The sequence below is a fragment of the Mercurialis annua genome, linkage group LG6, assembly GCF_937616625.2.
Source record: "Mercurialis annua linkage group LG6, ddMerAnnu1.2, whole genome shotgun sequence".
Lineage (NCBI taxonomy): Eukaryota > Viridiplantae > Streptophyta > Magnoliopsida > Malpighiales > Euphorbiaceae > Mercurialis > Mercurialis annua.
Window position 1 is genome coordinate 42,869,733 of NC_065575.1, and position 13,820 is coordinate 42,883,552.

General features: G+C 32.5%; 1 protein-coding gene across 1 annotated transcript; it reads left to right on the top strand.

Moving 5' to 3' along the window:
- The first annotated feature begins 663 nt into the window (after positions 1 to 663).
- On the top strand, positions 664 to 10,277 carry LOC126688028 (auxin-induced protein AUX28-like). The gene is made up of 5 exons (XM_050382590.2): positions 664 to 990; positions 1,736 to 1,953; positions 2,731 to 2,866; positions 9,817 to 9,878; positions 9,972 to 10,277. Exons 1-5 carry the CDS (start codon positions 767 to 769, stop codon positions 10,007 to 10,009), a joined length of 678 nt encoding a protein of 225 aa, XP_050238547.1. The 5' UTR covers positions 664 to 766; the 3' UTR covers positions 10,010 to 10,277.
- The last annotated feature ends 3,543 nt before the right edge of the window (positions 10,278 to 13,820 follow it).

Genomic DNA, 13,820 nt, shown 5'->3' on the forward strand with positions numbered 1-13,820 from the left:
ATTAGCCGATTTTGATTGATTTTGCTAAAAAATATTTCAAATATTCCATATCAATCAAAATCGCCTAGTTTAGCCCATTCACAAATGATAAAAATTTTGACTTTTTTCGCAAATGGCTAGAAAAGGTTCTAAATATCACAAAATCGGCTAAACTAGACAATTTTGAAAGGTATGGTTATAACTGACAAAATTCTCAAACGTTTGGTATTTTATTAGAATTAATCCTTATTAATAACAACTAGTATTATCTTTCTTGATAATCCTAGATGTTTGTTTTAAAATTTCCCAGCATTAAAAAAAATCCCAAAATATGAAAAATCAGATAAGTTCAAAAAATAGAAAAAAAGAAAAACATGAAGCAAGGAGTAAGTAAAATTCCTCACAAAAATCCTCATTAAAAAAAAAAAATTATCCCAAAATATGAAAAATCAGATAAGTTGAAAAAAGAAAAAACATGAAGCAAGGTGGGGCCATGAGGTAGAAGCAAAACTTTAAAAAGGTGAAAATGGAAACAGCAGCCAAACTATGTCGTCAGCTAGACCAACCAAGTTTTAAAGATCCAGCTCAGACACATCCCTACACGTGTCAATAACCCATAAATGACCAAAAACCCTCGCTATCCACATATTAATACCCATCAACCCCAACTTAACAAAGCTCTTTCCTTTTCTTGAACCTCTATTATTATTATTATTGCCAATCCCACAAAATATCACCTTTTCAACTCTCATAAACTCATAATTTTCATTACACAAGTCCTCAAGATATGGAAGTAGTAGACAGCAAAGCCCCGACAAAAATGGGGTTTGAAGAGACTGAACTGAGATTAGGGTTACCAGGAAACTCAAAAACTGCTGAAGCTGAAGTTGTCCGAAAGAGAGGCTTCTCTGAAACAGTAGATTTGAAGCTCAATCTCTCTTCTAAGGATTCGAATGACACCAAGTCTTCAAATCTTGTCAGTGCAGCTGATCCAGCTAAGCCTCCTGCTAAGTAAGTTTAATGGCCTGATCTCACTCTATATTGCATATATTATTAAGTAATTACGTCTTAGTTTAAATATATATATATATGTTTCATGAAGTATTTGTGTGTAAAGTTAGATTTATCAACTTTTTTTTGTTAATCTGCACTAACAGATCACATATTTCAAGATTTGTGAAAGATTTACATTATGATAAAGAGAAATAATGGTTGTTTAGCAATCTTGAATTATTAGTTATAAGTAATTAGTAGTTTCATGGTGTATTTCATGTAAAGATCAGACAGCATATATAACGTAAGCTGTTTTATTGAGACATGTACTTATATTAAAGTCAGTAAAAGTTGATACAGATCTTATATGCGGATATTAAGAAAGCAAATCTTCATGGAAAATATTGTGTTTGGTTAATGAGAAAGTAAAGGAAGAGAAAAGACAATAATTGAGATCTCATTAAAGAAGCTTCAGCTAGTAATTAATGAAAATACATACAACTCATACCAAAACTTTCAGTGCCAATAATTGCATGGAAATTTACTTACTATGAACCAAGCATATATATAAATAATGAAAAATCATTGTACTTTTCCCCATTATTAATAACACTTCAAATATAACAAAACTAAAATAAAATAGATGTACTTTCTCCACTTCTTGTCATTTTTGTAGATTTTGTTTTAACTTAACTGAAGAAATAAATGAAAATAATTGTTGGTTTATGCATAAAAAATTCAAATTAATGAAATGAAATTTTAGGGCACAAGTGGTGGGTTGGCCTCCAGTCCGATCGTTCCGAAAGAACTTGGTAGCTGTGCAGAAGAGCAGCAATGAGGAGAGTTCTGGTCTGAACCCTAGCTTTGTGAAGGTGAGCATGGACGGAGCGCCTTATCTCCGAAAAGTGGATTTGAAGATGTACAAGAGCTACCAGGAACTCTCCGATGCCCTAGCCAACATGTTCAGCTCCTTCACCATAGGTACCAGCACTAATTTTCTACTTTTTACTATTTTAAATGGTTATAAATAGTTCTAATCACTCAAAAATATTGAATTTTGTCGAATTTTTTTTATATATGGTCCACTTTTTAAAAAAAAATAATCTTAGAATAATTTCAATAAATATATTTTAATTGCAGACAACCAATTTTTTTAAATGACCAGACCGTTTCTATTTTTTCTATTTATGGTCAATTCTTTTAATCTCGTTAATTAAGGTTTAATATTTTCGATTGAAAGGATTAAGTTTGTCATAAATAAATAAAATTGAAAAAATTGCCTGTTTTTTTTACAATACTGTCTGGTTGACTACAATTGAAATGTGTTTATCATAAGTATATCAAAATTGACATTTTTTGAAAAATTAGACAATAATATAAATATTTTTGAGTGATTAGACCTTATAAAGATTACTACATAAATGACTTACAACAATAGTAGCAAACTGTTAATATATTAATGTTGTTATATTATCAGATTGTAATTTTGAATCTGCTACTTTTATTTCAGTTGTAATAGATTTTTTTATCGCTAGTGCAGTAAATTTTTTTAAATAACTATTGCAATAAATTTTGAAACTGATTATGTCACATTATGTAGAAGCGGGACTGAAGTCTTAAATTTATGTGCTACACTTGATCGATGAACTATTAAATTAACTAATTAAGTTGAGAAGAGAAATTGCATATTGAATTTTGTTTATATCATAATATGCTATAATTAAGATAATTATGAGTTAATAAAAAAATCAATTGCAGGAAATTGTGGATCACAAGGAATGAAAGATTTTCTGAACGAGAGCAAGCTGATTGATCTTCTTAATGGAACTGACTATGTTCCAACTTATGAAGACAAGGACGGTGACTGGATGCTTGTCGGAGATGTCCCATGGGAGTAAGTTTTTATCTCATAAAGGGTTTTAAAAAAGTTACCTTAGTGAATTATACAATTTTTTAATTATCGTAAAAAGAAATTTATACATTTTTTTACAAAACGATTACTAAAACTGAACTTTTATTTTTCTATAACGAGAGGTTTGTAAGCAAAATACTTTTAACCTAAATCAAATAATTGCAAGATCTATAACGCAATTTAATTCAGCCATATATTTACATACCTTGATCCATGCTTTCAAACCTTAGTGGATAGATCGAAGATAATCTTTGTTGCGGAAACCTTCTTCTTCGATCAATAAACGAATTTCTCGCCTCTCTTCCTTTAACCGTTCTTGTTTTCTTGATGATTAGAAAACTGCTGTAATTTTTGTATTGTACGTGTTTTTCTTTTCACTTTAAGGTGACTTTATATAAGGGAGAGGTGAAGGGATTGAAACCCTAATTCTAACCCTTAAGCCCAACAACCATCACATTGGGCCCGTACTGTTAGAATTAGCCATAAGTCACATGGGCCATAATTGGATTAATTAAATAAGTCCAACATTCTCCCACTTGACCCATGTAGACGACTTGATGATACAACTACTTTAAGATGCGCACTTTACGTTGAACATTTCAAGTCATCATCTTTACTTAAGTTAAACTGTTGGAATCATGATGGTCATAAGTCATTTAATCGACATAATCCCTTCCATGTATTACGCAACAATCCAACTTAAAGAAAACCATAATTTGAGGAACACTGTAAGCCTCAACTATTATTGTCTACAGACACCACCTGTCATTATGAAAACCATAATGTATACCATAATACAAACAACAAGTGAACAAAGCAAAAACACAACCATAATTGATATTATCAAAATGTCACTGTAATATGAGCAAACAAAACCATAAAGTATATATACTTCATAACTATCATGTTAACAAGGACTTGTCCTTAATACCCATACGTTCGACATGACCCATAAATGTCTTGGGAGGCAAACCTTTAGTTAACGGATCCGCTACCATCAGATCAGTACCTATATGCTCAATTGACACTTTCTGTTTTTGCACTTCTTCTTTAACAGACAAGTACTTTAAATCCATATGCTTAGCACCTTTAGAGTACTTGTCATTTTTAGAGAAGAAAACAGCTGCGGAATTATCACAATACATTCTCAGCGGTTTGCTTATACTGTCGACAATACCAAACCCTGAGATAAAGTTCCGCAACCACAATGCATGAACTGTGGCCTCAAAGCATGCCACAAATTCGGCCTCCATAGTGGAAGTAGCAATGACAGACTGCTTACCACTCTTCCATGAAACTGCTCCACCTGCAAGCAGAAACATGTAACCGAATGTAGATTTTCTAGTTACTACACATCCGGCATAGTCTGAATCTGAGTAACCTATAACATCAAGACTGCTTGATCTCCTGTACGTGAGCATGTAATTCTTAGTGCCTTGTAAATACCGAAGAACTTTCTTTGCAGCTTTCCAGTGGTCCATTCCTGGATTACTTTGATATCGGCCTAACATTCCAACAGCAAAACTGATATCTGGCCGAGTACATGTCTGAGCATACATCAGACTGCCAACTACTGATGCATAAGGAATATTTTCCATTTCCTTACGTTCCAAGTCATTCTTTGGACATTGCATTTCACTGAATTTGTCCCCTTTCTGAATTGGAACTATCCCTGCAGAGCACTTATCCATTCTGAATCTCTCTAAAACTTTGCTGATGTAGCTTTTCTGAGACAGTCCCAACAGTCCTTGTGATCTCTCTCGGAATATTTCTATTCCAATCACATAGGATGCCTCACCCATATCTTTCATTTCAAAGTTTTTAGAGAGAAACTCCTTTACATCATGTAACAACCCAACATCATTTGCAGCAAGAAGAATATCATCAACATACAGGACTAGTATGATAAACTTACTCCCACTAACCTTCATGTAGATACACCGGTCAACAGTGTTTTCTACAAAACCATAAGACAATATGGTACTATTAAACTTAAGGTACCATTGTCTGGAAGCTTGCTTTAGTCCATATATTGACTTCTTTAATTTACACACCAACTTTTCCTTTTCTATGGTCACAAAACCCTCAGGTTGATCCATATACACTTCTTCCTCTAAATCACCATTCAGAAAGGCGGTCTTTACATCCATTTGGTGAAGCTCCAAATCATACTGAGCTACCAAAGCCATAACAATTCTTAAAGAATCCTTTTTAGAAACTGGAGAAAAGGTTTCTTTATAGTCAATGCCATCCTTCTGAGTGTAACCTTTAGCAACAAGTCTGGCTTTATACCTTTCAATGTTGCCATTTGAATCGCGCTTGGTCTTAAAGACCCATTTGCAACCGACTCGTTTTGAACCTTCTGGCAACTCAATTAATTCCCAGACTTTATTATCACTCATTGATTTCAGTTCTTCCTTCATAGCATTGAACCATTTTTCAGAATTGTTACTTTCCATGGCTTGTCTGAATGAGACTGGATCTTCATCAATACTTAAGTCACATTCATGTTCAAGTGCATAAACCACATAGTCATTTGAAATAGCAGGTCTTCTTTGCCTTTCAGACCTCCTCAATTCTATTCCATGTGGTTCCACATTCTCTTCCGCGACTTGCATATTGTCAATCGGTTCATTATTGATATTCTCATCATGTGGGTTTGGATAATTCATTTGTTGTTCTTGAATGTTGTGTGGCTGTGATACAACAATAGGAACAACAACTTGAGAAGAAACATTGGATATTAATGATTCATCCATAGTTTCTTGAATATCCACCTTTCGTGGTTCTCCACTCCCACTAATTTGCCCATTCTCAATAAACCGAGCATTTCCAGACTCAACTATTCTCGTACTATGGTTAGGACAGTAAAATCTGTATCCTTTTGACTTTTCAGGATATCCTATGAAGTAACCACTAATTGTCCTTGCATCCAATTTCTTTTCATGTGAATTATAAAGCCGCACTTCTGCAGGGCAACCCCAAACATGTAGGTGCCTTAAACTGGGTTTCCTTCCTGTCCACAGTTCAAAAGGAGTCTTAGGAACTGCCTTACTAGGAACCCTGTTAAGCAGATATGTAGCTGTCCTTAATGCGTACATCCACAAGGATAAAGGAACATTAGTGTTACTCAACATGCTTCTAACCATTTCCATAAGAGTACGATTCCGCCTTTCAGATACACCATTCTGTTGTGGTGTACCAGGCATTGTATACTGTGCACAAATGCCTCGATTTTCAAGGAACTTTGCAAATGGACCTGGACATTGTCCATTCTCATTAAACTTTCCAAAGTATTCACCACCTCTATCAGACCTCACCACTTTTACCTTTCTATCTAGTTGCCTTTCCACCTCATTAATGAACACTTCTAGAGTGTTCACTGATTGAGATTTTTCATGCAGTAGATACACATAACAGTACCGTGAGAAGTCATCAATAAATGTGATGAAGTACTTTTCACCACCCCAAGATGGAGCATCAAAAGGACCACAAATATCAGTGTGTATCAATTCAAGCAGTTCACTGCTTCTTGTGGCTGAATTCTTTGATATGTGTTTGGTTTGCTTACCTTTAATGCAATCCACACACACTTCCCAGTCAACAAAATCCAACTGAGGTAGGATATCATTTTTCACCAACCTCATTAACCTTTCTTTGGATATATGACCTAATCTTTGATGCCATAAGAAAGCAGAAGATTCATTATGTGCACTACGTTTACTACCAATACTATGATCAACATGAAACAAGGATTCAACAAAATCAACATTAAGATTGAAACGATATAAACTGTCAATTAAAGTACCAGAACCATAAAAGTACTTGTGTTTATATAAAGAAAAACAACCATTTCCAATCTTAAAGTTAAAATCTAAAACATCCAACTTTGCAACAGAAACTAAATTTCTAGCACATCCAGGAACATAGAGACACTTTTCAAGATCTAGGTGATAGCCAGAATCCAAGATCAATCTATACGTCCCAGTTCCTTCTATTCGTGCCTTCATTCTGTTTCCCATATACAAGAACTTTTCAGTTCCGTTTATGGGCTGGATTGAAAGGAATCCCTGTGTAACATGAGATACATGAGTAGTTGCACCAGAATCTAACCACCATGTATTACTAGGAACTTCAATAAGATTTGATTCGAAACATACTGAAATATAGTACATACCTTTCCTTTCGAACCATTCTTTTCTCTTTGGGCAATCCTTCTTGAAGTGTCCCTCCTTACTGCAAAAGTAGCACTTGGGCACCTTTTGGATCTGACCCTCATTAACAGTTGTTGAGGTCTTCACCTTCTTCTTAAATTTCTTTCCTGGTTTAGGCTTACTGCTGCTACCTTCATTATGGAATGTAAGGTGAACTGAGTTTCCTTTCACCTTCTTTAATCTCCCTTCCTCTTGAACCAGCATGGCCTTAATTTCTTGAAGGTTCCATTTTTCCTTAAGTGTGTTGTAATTCACATGGAACTGGCCAAAATCTGATGGAAGAGAGTTGATGATGAACTGTACTAGGAATGACTCACTCACATCCATACCCAAAGTCTTCAACTTTGCTGCTAGGTTCACCATACTTGTTACATGATCATGAATGGGCTGTGACCAATCAAATTTCTTTGTTGTCAGCTCACTCATCAAAGTCCCAACAATTGACTTGTCAGTTATGTCAGATTGGGAGTACTCTTTGATCTTCATCATAAATTCCTTTGCATCCTCTGTTTTGGGCATTGATGGCTTGACATTTTCCGCCATCGTCATTCGCATCAAGTTCAAGCTCAACCTGGTGGATCTCTTCCAAGCCTCATAGTAGGATTTTTCATCCTCGGTACTGGCTTCCGTAATCATTGCAGGTTGTTCTTCAACAACTAAGGCTAGGTCCAAATCCATAACGCCCAGCTGAAAAAGCACTTGTTCAGACCAGTCAGCATAGTTAAGTCCATTGAACTTGACTACTCCATTTCCCATAGCAAACAAATTAGTAGTAGCTGCAAAGACATTACACATGCTCACACTTTTAATACTTTGAGTTAACCATGATTCAGATTCAAACTATAATAAACTTTAATAATGTATTTAAGTTCACCTTTGGGTAATCCTTAAACACATAACCATAAAACATAATGATGCCAAATAAATAAACTTTAACAGATAATTCATCATACTTAACCAAGACACAATTTCTTTGGAAATTTAGTGTAAAACTTTCATGTGATAGAATCATGTAAATAAATACTTTTCAACAATATTTTCACATATTGAAACATGATCTCTATAAAAAATATGATGATTTATCTCTTTAATTTCATTAACTATAAGCAATGGTCTACCTTTGGGTCACCTCATAGCGTCATAGTTTATGAACTCAATTGTTCAATTTATCCTTAATGTCATATAACAGCATCAATTAATATAAACAATTGAGATATGCACATTTGAATGTTAAAGATTTTATAGCAAGGTCACTTTGGCGACTAACATGCCATACTATACATAAACATTCAATTTAGCAAATAACCTTTAATAATCAAACGTCTAAAACCTTCAACACGGTCACTTTGGTGACTAACATGCTATTCAATATCTAGACATTCAATAAAATAAACTTTAACAATCAAATGTCTAAAACCTTTAACACGGCCACTTTGGTGACTAACATGTTATCCAATACATAGACATTTAATTTAGCAAATAATCTTTAATTATAAAATTATAAACCCTAATCTTTACTTGCTGTAAATAAGCAACTTTATTGGTTTATAGAATTTTATAACGTCTTAATATGATTAGAGCATCAAAACATGTGCAAATCAAAACTTTTAATAAATCTGAAATTTTCAGTTTGCAGCAGTTTTACAAAACACTCGTTTTGATCTGTCAAATCAATTTTGTTTCGAGAACTGGAAAAAACCCATCTAGAAAACTCAAATCAGTATTTAAAAATATATTATAGCTCCCGTAACTCATTCGGAACAAAGAGTTATGACTGTTTGAAGTCAGCTGATTTGCAGTGACGAAAACTGCGAATCTTCACTTTAAAAAATCAATTCAAACAATTACTACCAACAAGCAATTATATCAAATCACAAAATCGATTCATGTAATTTGAATAATCAAAAGTTTTAATGTGTTTAGAAATTCAAAACCCTAAACACCTATTAATGGTAGTATACGAATAAAACTTTTCATGGCGAATCAAAAGCGTTATAACTGCTCTGATACCAACTGTAAGCAAAATACTTTTAACCTAAATCAAATAATTGCAAGATCTATAACGCAATTTAATTCAGCCATATATTTACATACCTTGATCCATGCTTTCAAACCTTAGTGGATAGATCGAAGATAATCTTTGTTGCGGAAACCTTCTTCTTCGATCAATAAACGAATTTCTCGCCTCTCTTCCTTTAACCGTTCTTGTTTTCTTGATGATTAGAAAACTGCTGTAATTTTTGTATTGTACGTGTTTTTCTTTTCACTTTAAGGTGACTTTATATAAGGGAGAGGTGAAGGGATTGAAACCCTAATTCTAACCCTTAAGCCCAACAACCATCACATTGGGCCCGTACTGTTAGAATTAGCCATAAGTCACATGGGCCATAATTGGATTAATTAAATAAGTCCAACAAGGTTATCTAATTAATTTCATGTGGCCGATAAATTGCCGATGTGGTAGCAATCCATCAACCACATATATAGGCATATCGTCTGAAATGGACAGTGTAACTTCCGTTGTTGTTGAAAAAATAACAGTCCGGTCATCAAAATATAACAAGTAAAACATCGGTAAATATTGTTTTAAAAATGTATACTTCAGTATCGCAAAAATATATAACCCTTTATTTTATATATAGTTCTTTAATTATATTAAAGAAATAACAGATTGTTTAATTCTTAATAACATTTGCATAATTGTTAAATTGAACACAGGATGTTTGTTGAATCATGCAAGCGTCTCCGCATAATGAAAGGAACTGAAGCCACTGGACTTGGTAAGTAATTTTTGCATAATCAGAATAATTAAGATAAATAGATCAATGGCTTCTAATTAATTAACAATTTTTTGGTATTAATTAAAATTTCAGCACCAAGAGCAATGGAGAAACGCAAGAACAGAAGCTAAAGTAGAGGTCAACCAGATCCTGCTCCTTTGATCTAGCAGTGTGAACAGATGGATTGAGCAGGTTGTTAGGGTTGTTTCTGTATTATTAATGTTATTAATATACTATAATATATGGTTTGTTTTATAAATATGATATTGCTGAGTGTTAATTATTGTGGAGACAAGAACAATAATGACTGTTTTTGAGTTCTAAGACTCGGTTTGTTTAATTAGTGTCAATGGTTTGCTTGTAATAATTTATTTAATGTACCCGTTTTATTGTAGTTTATTTTATTCTTTTTATTCAAAAAATACATTGAATTATTTTTTAATAAATACAAGTGTATATATATAATTCAATTGCTATAATTCAATGTCCATGATTTTTGTAATTAGAAGAGGGAACAACTTCATGTGCATGTTGATGGAGCATTTATGTATAGGTTTCTTCATCTACAGTTTGTTCCAGATATGTATAAAAAGGAGTTTAGTGAAGCAGCTGAACTAAGGGGTAGGATAGGCCACCATCACTTTTCATATTACTATAATTTTAATAAATAATAAATAATTTTTTTATTAAACTTTACTCATTCCCATTCTTATTGCCATTCTTACATTTTGAATCAAACAAAAAATGAAAACAATCATTCTCATTCCCATTCTTTCTCATTTCGATTCTCATTCCGATTTCCATTTCCAACCTTGAACCAAACAACCCCTTAGTTATTTACAGGAAGTGTTTAATTAATTCATTACCCTAAAAATAGTAAGAACTTAATAGTTAATACTAATCTATGGTCAGAGCAAGAAAGATGGTGTAGCAAAAATACTTCTATATGCATCCTCAAATCAGAATCATTCTGCCTGTAAAATGGCTTAAAATAATTTGATAAAAGAAATGGCTTGAAATAAAAAAAATGAACTACTAATATATTTTTTTGGTTCCATTTTGACCGGTGGATGTGGCTTTTATTATATGTTTAATGCATGGATATGACTAAAATTGTGTGAAGGTCGTGATCGTCTGGCTGGCAGAAGAAGTAATGTAATATATCAGTTTCATATCTTGGATCTGACATGTTGCTGAAATTCATGCACTTTTCCATTAGTAGGAATTTTTTTAAAACAAAAAAATCAGTAACTAACCAGTCTGATTTTAAAGAAAAGTGCTTCGGATTCGGGGTTCCAGTAGCATATAATATTCTGTTCAATGCAGAAAGGGAACATGTTAAAGAAGGCCCTTGACCAAAAAAATTTAGTCAAGAGTAACACTATCAATAAAATTGTACTTATATCGTCCTATTTTAAAGATCTCATATTTTATTTCGAGATGGTAAATAGGACCAAGTATTTGTAGTTGGAAAATGGATCTAATTTTCATCCAATTGATATGATTATTGAGCCTAGTAGTTTCAGTCTGGTGGGACCTAAATTTCAGGCCCGCCCACAACGATGAATTGATTGATTTGAAATTATTATGGTATGACCAACTCACAGACAATAAGATGATTTCTCATTGTAAAATTGGATGCACTTGGTGTCGTTTTGGATATTTTGAATCACTCTCGAGAGGAGTTGGATTTGTTAGTTTCGGACTGTATTGAGTTACCGAAGCAGTTTACTGATTTATTTTTGTGCTTGTAAGTCAATCTGTGAATCAGGCTGCGCATGCTTTAGCGCATTATGCCTTCCATGTCAGGCCATCAGGAGATTTAACCATTTTTCTGAATTCTTACAACCATTATCGCTACCGATGTGAGTTAATATATGATTTTTTTTTCTCGTAAAAAACTCATTTTGAGATGTCACGTTTTAAAAGTCTCATTTTTATTTTTAGAAAACCTTTACATTAAATTTCCTTTTTTACCCTTCTTTAACACATTAAAAAAATTACTATATAAAAAATTTCACTACCATTAATAAGGATAAAATAAAAATAAAAAAAACATGGTAATTAATGATTTTTTATTTTTTTTTCTTAATTTGTATGTAAAATGAAATGGGACTTTTAAAATGGATGGAAGGAGTACATTATTTGAGCAATGAAAGATAAATAATAAAGCACTTTAACAAATAATGGAGCAACTTGATTTGTTGATGTTATATTAATTATTACTCTAATATCTGTCAATTAAAAAACAGAACATTTAATCTTCAATTGAAAAATTAAGAATAAAATTATCTTTAATTTTTTTTTTTCAAAACTTCATTTGGTTAATATTTGGCCAACGTGCTGGAGGATTTTTAAAATTTGATCAGATTTTGATATTCTCCGTTCAAAATAAATGGAGATATGGCCATAGAAAAATAAATAAATTCCTACAGAAAAATCAAATAAAAACTCTCAAAAAAAAGAAAAAAAGAGGAACTACATATATACTAACGGATAAATACATCAGACTAATTATTTAAATAAAAAATTTAAAGTAAAGAAGGCATATTATTGGTAAAAAAACCGACAATAACCCCAAATCAAATGAACTCAATTCAGAAAAAATTATAGTATAAAAGAAAGGCAGCTAGAGTTTTAGGCCCTTGACCAATTTGTATAGAGAAAAAAAGGAGTAATTAATGTGATTTTTAAGCTCCTATTTTATTTTTTTCAATTAGTTTTATGTACTTTTCACTAATAATTACTAACAAAATTCTCCCATTTATAGGGCGGATAGCAACTTATATGAGTTTGTTAGCAAAGAAAAATCAAAATTTAAGTCTCCTTGAGGTCCTCACAAGTCTAGTTGAGAGTTTCTGGCTTCAACTTTTCTTCCTTTATTTTAATAAAACAAAAACACATTGCTGAATATTTTAAAATCCAAAAACTTGGGTTAAAGTTGTATTTGAAAATGAATTTTTTTGTCCATCAGGTTACTATGTAAAAAGGATCCTATTTTTTGTTGAACAAAATGTCAACGCGCCCCCTGAACTTGTGCCACGGGGTCATCTAATCCAATTTATACTTTTTTGAGCAAGTAATCCCAAAACTCTTCATTTTTGGGTCAAATAACCCTATAATTGTATTTTTAAAACGCGTAAAATACAAATCGGAGGTGAGAGATATAAAAAAGTACTTAAATACTTCCATAATTGTTGCAATATAATTATCCTAAATATATTTTTTGAAATAAAAATATAAATTATGGGGTTATTTGACCCAAAAATGAGGAGTCTTGGGGTTTGTTGCTCAAAAAAGTATAAATTGAATTAGATGATCCCGTGTCACAAGTTCAGGGGGCGCGTTGACCCTTTATTCATTTTTTTTGTTTATCCAGTTCTTAGAAAATAATCTGGATTCATAAACAGAACGAATGAAGAAATTACAACCATGCATCATTAGCTCACAGGTTAAACATCAACATCGAGAACAAAGAAATACACATAACTAAAGACTAAATCAAAGTATAAATTATTTTGCAACTTCAGACTTGAGAAATTAAAAGTACAGAAATTTGACAAGTCCCACTTAAATTTAAAGACCAAATAAATAAATAAGTATAGTAAAGGAGAAATTCATATATAGACCGAGTCTACCACATAGGTCTTCCAAAAAAATTCTCATAATACAGAGACCTTGAAATGAGTTTTACCTAAAACTACTCCGAAAGAAGCATAATAAATCAACATTAAAGAGTACGACTATCAGATAAAACACTAAAAGCTCATAAAATGCAGTTTGGACAATTAAGTTGGTTGCTGTCATATTTTTATCTTTTGTAAGGAAGGCAGCCTGGCTGCTTCTGATCTCTAAGTTCATTGTTTCGTACAAATAGGAACACTCCCATTAAATTGAAAGTCAAGAACCAAGTTTATCAAAAAAACTGAAATACATAATAAT